The sequence below is a fragment of the Pseudopodoces humilis genome, chromosome 5 (genome assembly GCF_049639895.1).
Source record: "Pseudopodoces humilis isolate 2021_Gansu_Grassland_sample_001 chromosome 5, ASM4963989v1, whole genome shotgun sequence".
NCBI classification, from domain to species: domain Eukaryota; kingdom Metazoa; phylum Chordata; class Aves; order Passeriformes; family Paridae; genus Pseudopodoces; species Pseudopodoces humilis.
In genome coordinates, this window is record NC_142204.1 from 25,056,220 (window position 1) to 25,070,553 (window position 14,334).

The 14,334-nt window shown below is 53.2% G+C and overlaps 1 protein-coding gene across 1 annotated transcript; it reads right to left on the reverse strand.

The window, feature by feature from the left end:
- Window positions 1–30: 30 nt before the first annotated feature.
- Window positions 31–11,406, reverse strand: PMM1 (phosphomannomutase 1). The gene is made up of 8 exons (XM_005527667.3): window positions 11,277–11,406; window positions 11,063–11,180; window positions 10,109–10,185; window positions 9,857–9,948; window positions 7,525–7,624; window positions 6,646–6,721; window positions 3,786–3,901; window positions 31–3,011 (listed from the first exon to the last, which is right to left on the reverse strand). Exons 1-8 carry the CDS (start codon window positions 11,343–11,345, stop codon window positions 2,889–2,891), a joined length of 771 nt encoding a protein of 256 aa, XP_005527724.1. The 5' UTR covers window positions 11,346–11,406; the 3' UTR covers window positions 31–2,888.
- Between the last annotated feature and the right edge of the window lie 2,928 nt (window positions 11,407–14,334).

A 14,334-nucleotide genomic window follows, 5' to 3' on the forward strand; every position in this document is an offset into this window, starting at 1 on the left:
CAGCACAAAGCACACACTGCCTCCAACTGCTGCGTGTTGTGGCTTTAATAGGATTTTAATTTTTTTAATATACATATCTGTGTATTTAAATAAATTTCTCATTTAACAGTTGTCATCAGCCAGACAGGAACTGCCCATCTCACACTGATACGGATCCATACAGCAAGGCAGTCCTGGGCATGGGGCCCGCCACGTCTGCTCACTCACATCCATGGGGAGAAACCTCCACTTACGCTGTGGGCACCCACCACGAGAGGAGCATCACGGCAAAGGGGTCTCAGGGACAGGCATGAAATGCCTTTCCCTTCAAAGGTGCAAGTCACCTCAGCCCCCAAGGCCACCACGGTTCCCCATGCCATTAGGGCCAGACCCTGCTCTTCACTCATCACTAAGCTCTCTAGAGGTCCTGCTGGCTATGAATAGACTTACAGGAAAAATTAAACTCCCCAAGACTCACACATAACCTGATCCACAGTGAAACAGAGAGGAAGGAATCACAAAACACAATTCCACCACGGAGGTTGCAGTGGAGGGCCAAAACCTGTGACGTGTGCAAAGGGTATCCTGCATACAAGTTTCTCCAACAGGTCCTCTTCTCCCACACAGAAATCTTTCCTGGGTAGAAAGAGGAATTTGTGGATTTGCTGGGGATTTCTGGATGCTGGGCAGACTGCTGTGCTCATGCAAATGCGCTGCATCAGAGATCTGATGTGTTGTAGTTAGGAGGTGCAGTCAGGTGGAGGAGACAGCACCCCAGCAGCACTGGTCATGCAGTATCCCTGCTCCTGAGGCCAGGCTGCAGTGCCAAGGGCCACCAGGGACTCTGCCCATGGCAGTGTGGGAGCCCTGCCCTGGGCCTAAAAGCACCAGTGTCTCTCGCCTGAGGAGGATGGTGGTGCCTTGCGTAGGTGGCGGTTGCCAGCTGAGGAACTTCTCTCTGCAGTCCAGCTGCCAGTGGAAAATGGAGAGCCATGATGAGGAAACTAGGAACAGAAGAAAAAGGGCAGAGAAAACAGGACCAAGAGATGGGGCAGTGCCATACCAGCAGGGATGGGGTGAGAAAGACTCCTGGGGAACAATGAGGGAGAGTTTGTAGGAACCTCTAACATTCTCCAGGTCCACAAACACCAGATCTGTGTACCCTGGGGAGCTACAAACAGGACATCTCCCTGGCGGGGATCCCTGAGCTCCTTTTGGGCACCAAGTCAGGACATGTGTCACCATTGTGGCCACACACCACAATGCAAATGCTCGGAATAAAAGGACAATGTGAGGGAGAAGGTCAAAGGCTGAAGGAGAGATGTGGGCTTGCAACCCACAAAGATCCAGGGAGAGGAACAGGACATATGACAATTGCACTGGACATCCTGTCTCCCTAAAGGTGAGCTTGTAAACTGAGTGTGTGGGATGAGATGGGGGGAAGAGCAAGCTTGGAGGGCACTGCTGAGCGGGTACCTCCAGGTTGTTGGAGGCTCCAGGTTGTATGGCTGGTATTGGCCCCCGCAGAAAATGTCCCTGGCAGCTGAGAGAAAGCTGAGCTCTGGAAAGCTGAGCACTGGGAAGGGAAGGGGACTTGGTCTGTTACAAATGCCCTGGGTAAGGTTTTATAAGGACACATCTCTCTTATGAGGAGAGACTGTGAGAGCTGGGCCTGTTTAGTCTAGAGAAAGAAGACTGAGAGAGGATCTCATTAATGTATATAAATATTTTAAAGGCCGATGCCAAGTGGATGGTGGCCAAGATTCTCTTTGGTGGTGCCCACCAACACAATAATGAGCAATGGCCATAAACTAAAACACATGAAGCTCCACCTCAACATGAGGAAGAACTTCTTTATGTTGAGGGTGGCAGAGCACTCGAACAGGGAGTGCCCAGGAAGACTGGGGAGCTGCCCTTTCTGGAGACATTCAAAACCCACCTGGACACATTCCTGTCACCTGCTCAGGGTGACCCTGCCTTGGCAGGAGGGTTGGACTAGATGATTTCCAGAGGTCTCTTCCAACCCTAACAATTCTGTGATGCCCAATGGACACAGGAGCAGGAAGACCAGTGGAAAGCCTTCTACCCGAAACTGTTCCATAGCATGAAGTGCCAGGATCCTTCACCTGTGACAGGCAAGGTCTGACTTGAAAATAGAGAATATAGAGAATAAACTCTAGGTGTTTTTTGTAAGCAAAAGAGAAGAATTGGTTTCTTCATGCACCCGAGCAAAGCTCAGAGCAGCAGCCCAGTCATGTCAAAGCTATAGTTCCCAGGTCATCTGCAGGGAGGGACTGGCACACTGTGGCACTGAGGGGAAGGACATGGTGACATCAGAAAGCACAATGGTGCAACAAGCTGGGATCTCAGCTACTCCTTCCTACCACAGGCTTGCAGCAAACAGCCTTCCTGGCCTCCTACCTCAGAGGAGGCTCTGGTGAATGCCTCGAGCCTCAGCAGCCCCAGCCTCTCTGGCCAAGGTGCAAGGGGGAGAGGAAGGCGAGCCACATGTTCCCTCATGCACAAGTGTTAAGAGAAACCGAGTGGAAAAGGAGAGAAGAGCAGAGGGAGCCGCAGGACAAGACACACACTCACTCTTTGGCCCTTTCAAATGCTTTCTAACCACAAAAGCATCTGCATCACCGCCCACCACAGTTGAACTGTCAAGAGAAGTTTTTCTGGAGGCAAGGAGGGTCTGGTGCCATGACCCCCAGCCACCCACAGGGAGCACTGAGGGGCTGCTCAGCCAAGACCCCCTCCTACCACCCACCCACCTACACTCACTGTTACATCCTGACCAGCTCTGTCAAGTGGTTTTTTTGGTCTACCCTGAGCAGATTCCTCAAATGAAGGTGCGTTTCCTGGTGGGGGGAGGGTGGGACTGGGGCAGGGCTGCAGGGACCGGGCAGTCAGCACTCGTTTGCTCTTTCTGGAAAGAAGATTTCGCGGCACCGCTGGACTGTGTCCTGGGGGGACTGGACACTGTGTCCTACAGTGCGGGGATCATCATAGATTTCATAATCGTTCCCTCCCTGCAGGGGAATAGAAAATAGGGACAGCATTAGCAGGGTCTTGCCAGAACAAGCTCATCCATGAACCCACATTTTGCTCTGTGCCGTGGGGAGCTGGGCTGGGAGCCAGCAGCTGGGCAGGTGGGGACTCGGTGGGCAGGGGCAGGCAGGGCTTTGCTGGCCCCAGAAGGGGTTGGGATGGGAGCTCTGCTCTCTCCTTCTCGATTTCCTCTTCAGTGCCAGGGGAGCAGCATGGAAAAGATGGGGAAGGTCCCAGATCAGCAAAGCTTGTCCAGGAGCCTGGGTTAACCCCTGCCCTGCCTGTGGAGAGGCTAGCAGAAGGTGGGATGAGCACATTTGGGGAGCAGAGGCTGCCAGCATCTGGGAAGAGCTGAGTGGATGACCAAGCTGATCTACAGCAGTAAGGAAGCATCATCCTCCACTGCTCTCAAGGGAAGGTGAAGCTGTTCCAGCTGTTGAGGAGTCCTCTCCTAAGTGCTGGGGGCTTGTGTTGCGGGTCATGCCAGCCACAGGAGTGGCTGCTGCCCTCCCAAGGGTGCTGGGGCAAGGAAAGCAATGCTGAGGTGGACCTGCTTCCCAGCACAGTGAATCCAAGGTGATTTCCCCAGAAGCCAGCAGAGCTGTCACGAGAGCACTGCAAACCCACAGCACAGGGCAACATCTTCCCCCTCACACCACTGAAGGTCTGTGTTGGCGCCAGTGGGACCCACAAGACCCATGATGGCACAGCAGGAGAGAAAGCAGCCATGTGTGGGGCTCGTGGGGCATACTCACAGGGGTTGTCTCGTTCCCAAAGAAGTGGATGGTGTCAAATCTCTCGTCGTCGAGCACATTGAGGCAGTAGCGCTTGTCCCAGCCCTCTGGGAAGACGTCAAAGCTGATCATGCCACCTGCCAGGAGAAGGGAGGGCATCAGGCAATGTTGCTGGGAACTGGCAGGGTGTCCCCCCACCCCAGGGTGGGCAGGAGGATGGGAGGGGACTGGATGTCAGGGGGGAGTCCCCACCCCAAACTGCAGCCACAAGCACCAGCTCTGCCTTGGTGTTCCTCTTGGCACATGGCTAGGACAGTGGTAGAGGCTGTTCCTATGACAACAGGCTGCAGTGACATCAGCATGGCTGGGGTGACATTAGCACAGCTTCCCTGCAGGCAAGCAGGAATCAGAGGGGTCTTCTCAAGAGAGGCATCTTTTGGGGGGAGATTTTGGATCACGCCTTGCAGATAGCACCAGCACATTCTGTGTCCCAGCAGGGAACAATGACCTTGGAGACTGGCACCAAACTCTCTCCTAGGCTCCTGCTAGGCATCTCCAGCCCTTCTAAAACCTCTCTTCTGATGCTTCCTCCTGTGCAGGGACTGGGGTCTCCTGCATGCTGTCTCTGCACACTGATCAAGGACCTTGCCATGGAGGTGAACCTGTTGACATAATCAGGGCATGACCCTGGCCTGTCACCTCTTGACACAAGAGTTTAGTGAGGGTTGCCAACATCTGGAGAAGCACCAAGTCACATGTGACCAACACACAATGGCAAGGGAGCTTTCCCAGAGAACATGTATATGGACATGGACATCCACAGCCACCAAGGGTTAGCAAACTTCCCAGCCCTTGCTCTTAGACCAGGCAGAGTTTACCCCAGAACTTCGCTGCCTTTTGGGGGTGCTTGGAGGCAGCACCTTCCCCATCCTCTCAAGTTGCCCCACTGTGCCCACAGGCTGCAGAGAGACCCTTGTCCCAGCACCAAGAGAGGAGACATGATCTTTCCAAAACAAAGCCTGCAGCTTAGGGCACATGTACGTTTAGGTCTCACTCAGAGCCAGAGGTAGGGGGATTTGAGCTGGTACGTGTGACATCCTGCCAGTCAGCTTGTCTTCTCCAGGAAATCTACTGGAGTATCCACCAGAAATCCTGGAGTTCCACACTCTCCTTCTTAAATAATAATCTCACCTCTCTAAGGAAGAGGGTGAGTAGACAGATAATCACGGGGTCAGTTCCTACTGAAGGAGAGGCACTGACCAGGTTCAAGCATGCATGTCCTGATGCCATGTACCTCCCCTTCCTGGCTGTTTGGAGTGTCCCTGTTAGTTTGAGGATCCTGAACCAAGCCTCCCTGGAGCCTGAGAAGATGGGGATGGAGCCTGTAATTCCAACTTGGAGCAGAGAAACTGGACAGAACACCATGAAAAGGATGGGAGCAAGTGCCCTATGAGCTCAGGGGTGGGGATGGCCCCAGGCTTGCAGCAGGATCCAGCATCAGAGCAGGGGCTAAGCTTGGTGACATACTCTTGTTTTGCATCCAAAGCCATTTACCTGTAAAAAACACTGCCCTTCACTGCATTCTAGCCCTCTAAACAGAGCTGGGCAGCAGGAAGGGGGTTCCTGATGCCAGCTGGAGCAGGTAAGAAATCAAAGGGAGAAGAGATAGTGCGAACCAGCCAGCACTGTTACTCCCCGAGGTAGACCAGGGGCCTGGGGGGCTGCAGGGAGACCTCCCACCACCTCTGAGCCTTGAATCTTCCACAGCCAGGGAGAAGGGACACGGAGCCAGCCTGGCAGAAGAGCCATGTTTCTGCACGCCCTTTTTTCAGATGCCTGACCTGAGACAGCCCACATTTCCTTTGTGGAGGAGCAGGGGGCCCACAGCTCCCCTTTATGTTTTTATACAACAGGCCTGGGCTCCTCATGGCAGCTTCCCAAAGCCCAAGGAGAAAGGCCCATTGTCCAGCTCTCACACCCCGTGCCCGAGGGGACACAGCAGCAGGGACCTTGTCTTCCTCTGCTGTGACAAACAGGGTGTGCCAGTGCTGTGGACAGCACAGGATGGCCCTGGCAGGATGCTGAAGGCAAGCAAAGGCTCTCAGAGAAAAGCTCTTGGAGGATCAGAGGGCCTGGGGTGTGACCCACTGCCTCAGCCTCACCACCCCCTTGCCCTCTGGCTGGGCTGCCACATGGAACCTTCTTATCTCACACCCCTGCAGAGTATCCTCTTCCAGCATCATCCCCACAATTTACACACCCTCATTTTTCTCCCTGTCCTGGCCAGACACCCAGGATTGCTCAAGCTCCTCCTTCAGCTCCCCACCCATGGTAAGCTGGCTGTCAGAACCATCCCAAGAAGTGTCTGGCCCTACAAAAGCCCGTGGCAGGGAGCTGCAATCTCCTTACCCCTTGTCAGCTCTTCCTCCAGGAAGAAAGATGTCTCCCTTGCAGCCAATTGTCCCAAGAAAACCCCAGAGCCAAGACATGCATCAGGCTCCTGCCTCACTCCTAGAGAAGAGTGCACATGCCTGGGGCTCTGCTGGCCACCCTGCTGCTGATGCTTGAGCCAGAACACATCCAATGGGCAGCAGTGGGCTCCACAAGCTGAGATTAAGGCAGGGATAATGTCATGGGATGGAAACCTGGCTGGCTGGCCGATTCCCAGGGAGGGAAGTCTGCAGCATGGCTTACTCTCTGCATGGATGCAGATGCTGTGGATGCAAACGTGACTGCCCTGTGGTAGTTCTCCAGGACTAAAAGCTCCTTCTGCTCTTCCCAGGCTTTCCAGACACTCGGAGGGAACAGTTGGGATTCCTGCTCCACAGAATTTTATGGGGAACATGACAAAGGCAAAGCCAAGGAAGTCCTCACTGCTCACCTCGAGAGAAACGCAGGCCTTTGCCAGCAAATTCCCTCTGCAAGGCTGCCACAAACTTCTCCCGTATCCGCTCTTTCTGTGGAGCATAAGAAGGAAAGGGAAGAAAAGAGGGTTTGAATACCTAGATGTTGACATTCTCCCAGAATCCACTGTAAACTGTCTGCTGGGCAACTCTGCTCCCTCCCCACCTGCACTGGGCCCCAGTGCCGTGACATTTAGCCAGCTTCCACCAGTCCTGCCCAGTGTCCAAGCAGGCCACCAGCTCACTCCACCGGGAGGAGCAGGTCGCAGATCTTCCTTGGCAATGGAATACAACTGCTTCAGTTTCCCACAGCCCAGTTGCTTTCCTAAAGCCTCCAGTTTTGCTTAAAAAGTCTTGCAAAGACCAGCTGATTCCTCAACCCCAAGAATGCTTCCCCAGGTGGAAACTGGTATGAGCATGGGCCAAATCCTCTAAAGATCTGCCCAGCAGATCTGCCATGGCTCTCCCAGTTTGGAAAGCCCAGTTTTCCAAAGTTAGTTCCAGCTCTGTTGGGGCTGGGGAAGTGGGAGAGAGAAGACAGATGCTGGGCTATCTTTGGGTGTTGTAAATGAGGATGTAAATGCTGTTAAATAACTGCCTCATTCCCTGGGGCTCTCCCACAGTACAGGGAATCCTGCTTGCCACCCCCTTGCATTGGTGGTCCCCAATAAAATCAAGTCTCTTCCATTCATCTGCGTCTTCTCTTGGGTTTCCTGGCTCCCAGCCCTGTCTCCACCTTGTTGCAAGTGCACTGCTTGAAGCTGGACCCCCCTTCTCCTTGGGAGGGGGGGAGCACATAAAACCTGGTCATGCAAAACCAGCCAAGGGGAGGGTGAGCCCAGGTCTGGCCCCTGTACCTTGTCCAGCTCCGAGAACTCGATTCGCTCCTCTGGGGTGCAGCTGCGACCAATGGGGGAGATGTTCAACATTCCATTGCGAAACTCGATGAAGGTCCCTCTGTGGGTGGGCAAAGGCACAAGATTACTGGGGCAGGGAGAGAAAAACAGCCTTTCCAGGAGAATGGCTGCTTAGCGAGGCTCAGCGAGAACATGCAGGAGGAGAGAAGCCATTCCCATTCCCAGGTGCTTCGCAACAGACACAGATTTGGCATCAACAACTATTTAAGGTCCAAGGAGCTAAAAGTTTTATAAAAAGAGGCTGTGAAAGAAGAGAAATAAACAGTCCCTCTGTGCCCTGGGGATAGGCTGGAAGCAATGAGCTTAGCGGAGATGACAGGTAACATTTTCTAATACTGTGATAACTGCAAGGACAGCTATTGCCTGGCCTGGTCCAGCTGCCTGATGAGGCTGTGGCACCTCTACCCCATGAGGCTCTTAAGAAATGCTGTGTGGGCTGGGTGAAGCTGGCAGTACCTGGGAGCAGTGGGATGGCCCAGGTCAGCGTAACTCGCTGTTGATGTCCAGCAGCAGGCTGAGGAGCAATCAGGGCCTCCTCAAGGGACACAAATCAGGGTCTTTATCTTCCTTTTGACCCCTGCACCTTTGACTGCAGCTCTTATCTAAGCCTGCACAGACAGGATCCAGTTCCTGCTTGCCACCCTCACCTTGTGCTGGGGTCACTTCTCAGCTGCTTCCTCGGTGGGGTGGTTGAAAGCTGAAACTGAGCTGGCAGAAAACTGGTCCCTTCTTTTCTCTCTGGTAAAAACCCAGCTACTTCTGTTTGTTTATAGAGGGGTCAGACAGCTATCCCAGCACTGCTGGGGCAGAAACAACAGGGGATGGCAGCCCTGCCAGCATGAAAATAGATTGAAATTCTTGTGCTGGAGAGGGAGATCCCCACCCCTGTCCAGCTGAAGACCCCTGAACTTATTGTCCCTCCCAGCCCTGCCTGCTGTTTCTCTGTGATAAAGTGCTTACCACCCTGAGTCTGGAGGAGAAACTCTCCCCCTCCTATCTCCTGACACAGTGAGGAACATCATGGGATGGACACACAGGCAGCCATGCCTGCAGCCCAGGAGCAGCATCTCTGTGGCACTGAGGGTTTGGTAGCTCACAGCCCAGGCCAGGACTCAGGAGATGTGACTTAAACTCCTTGCTTTGCTAGAAATCCCATAAGCCTAAATCCACAAAGCTACTTGGGAGCTGAAACTCCACCAAGGCTGTTGGGTAACCAGACAGCAGTGAGGCAACCAAACAGCCCCGAGGGTTCTGGGACTCAGCCCATGCTTTTGGGGGCCTGTTCTGCCAGCAGTCCTGTTGCAAGGGGCCATCCTAGCCCCTCTCACTGGTCCTTCTACTGCCACGTGGAGACTCATATTAAGCAAATAATCTGGATCACAATTTAGCAACTTCTACCAAATTAATTTCAACCCAGTGGCTCACCTGCTTGGGTTCACTATACAAACACGGGGAGAGCAGGGAAAAAATCAGCCATGGCAAGGGTGGGGCACAGCTGCTGCACCCAACAGCCCTGGGTGGCTCAGATGTTCTCGAAACTGTGGTCTGAGGTGAGCTCTGACCCTGCACCCAGGCTGTTTTAACTGCAAGCTGCCCCTGAAAGAGGCCCTCCTGCTACCCCTTCCACCTCCATGCCATAGGTTCTCTCTCTCTCTCTCTCTCTCTCTCTTTCTTTCTGTGCTAACAGAATGAGCTGATCCAATGGAAGATTACCTTTTCTTGTCCTGGATTGGTCTGGTCTTCCCTCAGCAAAGGTGCACCAACCCAGCTCAGCCTCTGGCTGCTGGATCTCAAGGAGAAGAGCAGAGAGGAACACAGGGGAGGGAGCAGAGCAGGGCCAGCCAGCGACAGTGGGTTAGAAACAGTGTGAAACTGTGTGCTCAGGGGCTGGACTTCCCATCCTAAGATCCATTGTTTGCCTGATTGGAAACATATACTACCAGTGAAGCCTGATGTCCTGTCCAGTTACAAGCTGGTACCATTGTCCTAAATGAGATACACACGGTGGCTGCACCCTGCTTCCCAGGGAGGAAAACCCAAGGGGCAAAAGAGCAGGCATTATGCTAAAACATAGTGCAGACACTCCAGAACTCAAAGACACTCATCCATGATTTGCCCCTGCTGACCAGCTCAGTGATATAGTGGCTCTGGATGCTAAGATAAAACCTGGAGCAAGACAAGCTCTGTAGATCAGCTCTTTTTAGGACAGATCTGGAGCTCAGCTCCCCAGAAATCAGTGTCATGACTTCCACTCACACACACGTGCTGTTACCGTTTCTTGGGCAGCTTCAGCAGTGCCATGTAGTTGAGACAGAAGTTGATCAGATCCTGCAGCAGCTCCTCCCCCAGGTGGTCCTGAATGGCCTGCAGAAAGAGAAGGGCAAGTGGCAATGGTTGAATGCTTCCATGAAGCCCACCTGGAAGAGGTAGCAACTGGGGAGAAGAGGCTGCCCATTGGCCTGGGTAGGGCAGGTGCTGCTCCCCACGGTGCACAGGGCAGCAGAGCCATGGCTCATGGACATACCTGCTTGGAGACCAGCTGCCCATTCTTGTATTGCACTGTGCCGTTCTCTGCGAAGACGTAGTCAAACTTATCAATGACTGAGAGGGGGGGAAAAAAAAAGAGGAAACATTACTACTGCTTGGGAAAAGGGGCAAAAAGGACTGGCATCAGGACTGAGTGAGCCATCTTGCTTCTTTAGTACTGTGCTTTCCACAGGTTCTGTGCTCTGCAAAGGGCTACTGGTCATCATATGCTGCTTGCTTTCCACAAAGTGGATGAGGAGATTATCTTCTGCTCACGGGTGGGGAGGTGACGCATGAAGGGGGAAACGACCTGACTGAGGTCACGGGCTGAATCAGTTGCAGGACAAAGATAAGGACTCAGAAATGTTATGCTGTCAACTACATACGTGCTACTCTGCTCTCTGCCGTGCCCTCCCCACTGCCAGGCTGCTGAGGTGATGTGGTTACTGGTTATCTAACTCCAGCCCCCCCTGCAACCCAGACACGCAGCACTGGCGACTCAGCAATCAGCCTCAGCCGGGAATTTCTCGGCCTCCCTCCACTAACGAAGTGGGAGGCAGAGCTTGGAGCCCAGTGGCGCTTGTCATCCATGCCGGAGAAGGAGAACACGGTGGAGGAGGCAGGCGCTGCTGCCTCCTTGCCCTCCCACTCCTTACTCTACCTCATGCCCCCACTGGAACGTGATGAGGAACCTGCGGGGACCCCACCGTGGAGCACCAGGGAGGCGAAAATTGCCTGGGGGGGCGAGGGTGGGGTGAAGCTGTCAGAGCTCTGAGGTAGCTCGTGCAAAACTGACGCTGGAGCCGGCATGGATTGGAGCATCCCTGCCTGCCCTCCTCACACGGGGAGCGGGAGCCAAGCAGCAGCTCCCGCCTGGGCACGGCCAGCCGCTGCAAGGGCAGCCTCGGGGCTGGATATAGGGCACAGGTGACCCCCGGGAGACCGCGCTCACCTTCGTCCCCTTCTCCCAGCTGCTCGGCTATCTTGGCATAGTCGGAGCCTCCCACCACGCCGATGTGCACCCTCTCCCGCAGCTCCCGCAGGAACGCGTCCACCTCCGGCTCGATTTTCTGGCGGGGAAGCAGCGGGTGAGGCCACAGCCGGCGGGACCAGCTCCGCCTCGCCGGCCTCGCCCCCCAGAGCCCCTCGCCCCCGCGCCTCGCTACCTGCCGGGCCGGCGTCAGGGTCCCGTCCACGTCGAAGAGACAGAGCACCCGGCCCCGCGCCGCCGCCATCCCGGCCGGGCTCCGCGGGCGGGGGGCGGGACCGCGGGAGCTGATGGCGGCCGCCCGCCCTCCGGGGCCGCACGGCAGGGACGTGCCGGGCACCCCTCGTCTGCTCCCCTGTGGACGCGACAAGGTGCGGGTCTTCCCGCGTCGGCTCTTCCCTTCAATCCTGTAGAGCCTGGAGTTGCGTGTGTGGCGCGGCTCTGCACATTTGCTGTCATTACTGCGGTGCCCCCCGGAACTGAGGGGTCTGCATTGATAAGCTCAGCTCCTCTGAGGGTTTCTGTGTCCTAGTGAAGGGGACAGGAGCAGCACGCACTCTCCCAGTCAGTGCCTCACCTCGCTTTTCCAATAGGATGCTGTTAATATTTTTACTGGGGAAACAAAAATACCCTCTGCACAAAGCCAGTAGCTTTTGCTTTGACCCGCCTACCATTCACCCCACGAGTCATTTAGGATTTAATTAGACCATCTGGTCAGACCATATTCATACGGCGCCGCATTATGCTGGCCTGATGTTGACAGCCGGCCCTGTACCTCCCCCTGCCTTCCTCATCCCCAGTCTCTTACATTAATTCCTGAATTATTTTCCAAAATCAAAATCAGCCTGCGTGGAACATCCAAAACTTTCTGCTCAACCACTAGCTTGCATTCTCTCCCGCAACACTGAGTGTTGAGTTAGTGTGCTGAGCTAGGTTGGAACTGGGGAGAGATTTACTCTTCTTTGACAGTCTGATTGTTTTTTGCCTCAGTATAATTTGCTCCAGCTATCATGCAACCCCTTTTCCCAGTTCTCCACCAGATTCCTCTCAAAAGGAAGCATTCAGGTAGCTTCACAGATTCTGTTTTTTTCTTGCTTGTGGTTTATGATTTTCCTGCTCCCACTCGGTGGCAGGGGTATGTAGAGAAACAATGTCAATAATTTACCTCTGTGCCATTTGCCTCGGACAAAGTTTACCAAAATAGCCTCAGATGCTTTCTGGGGGAGACATTAGTTGAGTTCAACAGGACAACTATTTCCAAGCAGTTTCTGTGAGTTGCCTCCACAATACAGCGAGTCAGGCAGTCTTGGATGAGTATTACACACACTACTCACCCCAGCATTGACATTTTTGCAGAATCTGTGGCCTTCAGGATCTGACCATGGTTATGGGCTCCCACCTCTGGAAAAGTGGACTCTTTTCTCAGATGCACAGAAGCCCCCAGAATGTTTTTTTTAGCACCTAGCTACTTTTTTGTATGCAGTTGGGTGCTGAGTTTTGAGTTTAGGGTCATGCTCATTTCTAGGACTTGAGGTGTGGTTACACATTTATCATGAGTTAATGTGTGGACACTTACTCCAGAGTATGAATCCTTCCAAGTGTGCCTACCATGGCATGCTGATGGGCGAGTAGAGTGGCCTTCCTGGATTTGAGTGCTTGAATGCCAGAAGCCAAGGAACTGTTCTTCCACACAGCAGAGCCGTGAGCCAACGCCCAGGACTCTCAAAGGACAGCCGTGGGGGCAAACACACAGTGAACTCCCAGGATTTCAGGAATGCAAACCTTTATTTTTCATAAACCATGACATGGTACAGGGAGGACACTTCCCATGTCTGGGTGGAAGAGGTGTGGAGTTAGAAAACCTATTGTAGCAGCACTGTGTTCTGCTGTAGCCCAAGGTGCTCCATGGACTTGTCTCCTGGCTGCTCCTACCTGCAGCTTTCCTGTGTGGGAGAGACCTCCCTCCTGCCTCTTGCACTGACATTACTGTGTCCAAAACCGGGAGCTGCTCTGCACACGCTCAGGTGCATCCCTGTGCTGCAAGGCAGCAGTGCCACCTCGGGGCACATTCCAGAACTGGGATGTCTGCTAAAATAAGGGACAGCGTTCACATTTTCACACTCCTGCACTGCTATGGGGTTTATTCTACCCAGGAGAACTTCCTGAAACCTGAACTGCCTGCTGTGCTTTCGCAGCTTGTCCTGCTGCTTTAGGGAGTCCTTTCACGTCAAAACACCTCTCCCGGGAAGCACCCTGGCGGCCATTTGATACCAGCTGGTGAGGACCGGGGACAACTTGGTTTCCCTGGGAGCACAAACCTGCCTTGTGCTGAAGTGCACAGCTGTCCACAGCTGTGGCAGCTCCCTCAGCCGGGTTAGCTCTGAGAACAGGGCCACCGTGGCTGTTCCGCTTATGGAATACTTTGCACTCCAACCACTCCTGATACATTTGCTTGATTGCTGCTCGGATAGGCAGCAGCTGTTGTCAGGAATAAAATCTCTGTTACCAGCAGGAAAGGGCAGGAAATTTTGTTTGAAGATTAGAAGGCAAGTGCCTGCGAGCACTAGTTTACAGCCGCCATTAAGGTCAAGGTTTTCCTTTTAGTTTAAAAATTTAATTTTCAAAAAGTATTTTAAAAAAAATTAAAATACCTGGAAACAGGTATTTTATGTGTGGCCAGTACTAGTACTTGGTAGCAAACCAGCACCACATCCGAAGAACAAGGCCAAAATAACCACAATCATGCATCTCTGTTACAATCCCCTTCTGTTACAAAACCTCTTCTGTACTGTGCTGATACTGTTACACAAACAGCAAACTGTGTGGTTTATCTTTTGGATGCCATCAATAAGCATGCAGAAGGCTGAACCAAACAGAGTGAATTTCTTCCCCAGAGCCAGATATTTTAGGCAGTGCTACATAATCCTCCCCAATATCCACTCTGAAGCTCCAGAAGAACCCAGCCATGAAGTCTACTTTTTACTCTACTGCTTTTTTCATTTTTTCCCCCTTTGAAGTAGTATCAAGGCAGTCAGAAAAACACTTTTTTCCACATTAAAACTCTGTTAGGCCTCTTCTTCAACAGCAGATGTTAGACACTTCATACTTGCAGACTTAGATGATCAAGGGCTGAACAAAACCTGTGCTGACAGAACATCTTCACTCACCTCATCTAAGCTGTGTAATGCCTCAGGAGCATGGTTTTAAATACCGTGGTACTTACAGAAGAAAAAATT

Bases quoted from the DNA above. Each gene is read 5' to 3' on its own strand.
- PMM1 (XM_005527667.3), bottom strand. From the start codon at position 11,345: ATGGCGGCGGCGCGGGGCCGGGTGCTCTGTCTCTTCGACGTGGACGGG. The intron at 11,181-11,276 runs GTAGCGAGGCGC...CTTCCCCGCCAG, and splicing joins CCCTGACGCCGGCCCGGCAG to AAAATCGAGCCGGAGGTGGA. The intron at 6,722-7,524 runs GTACAGGGGCCA...TATGCTCCACAG, and splicing joins AGTTCTCGGAGCTGGACAAG to AAAGAGCGGATACGGGAGAA.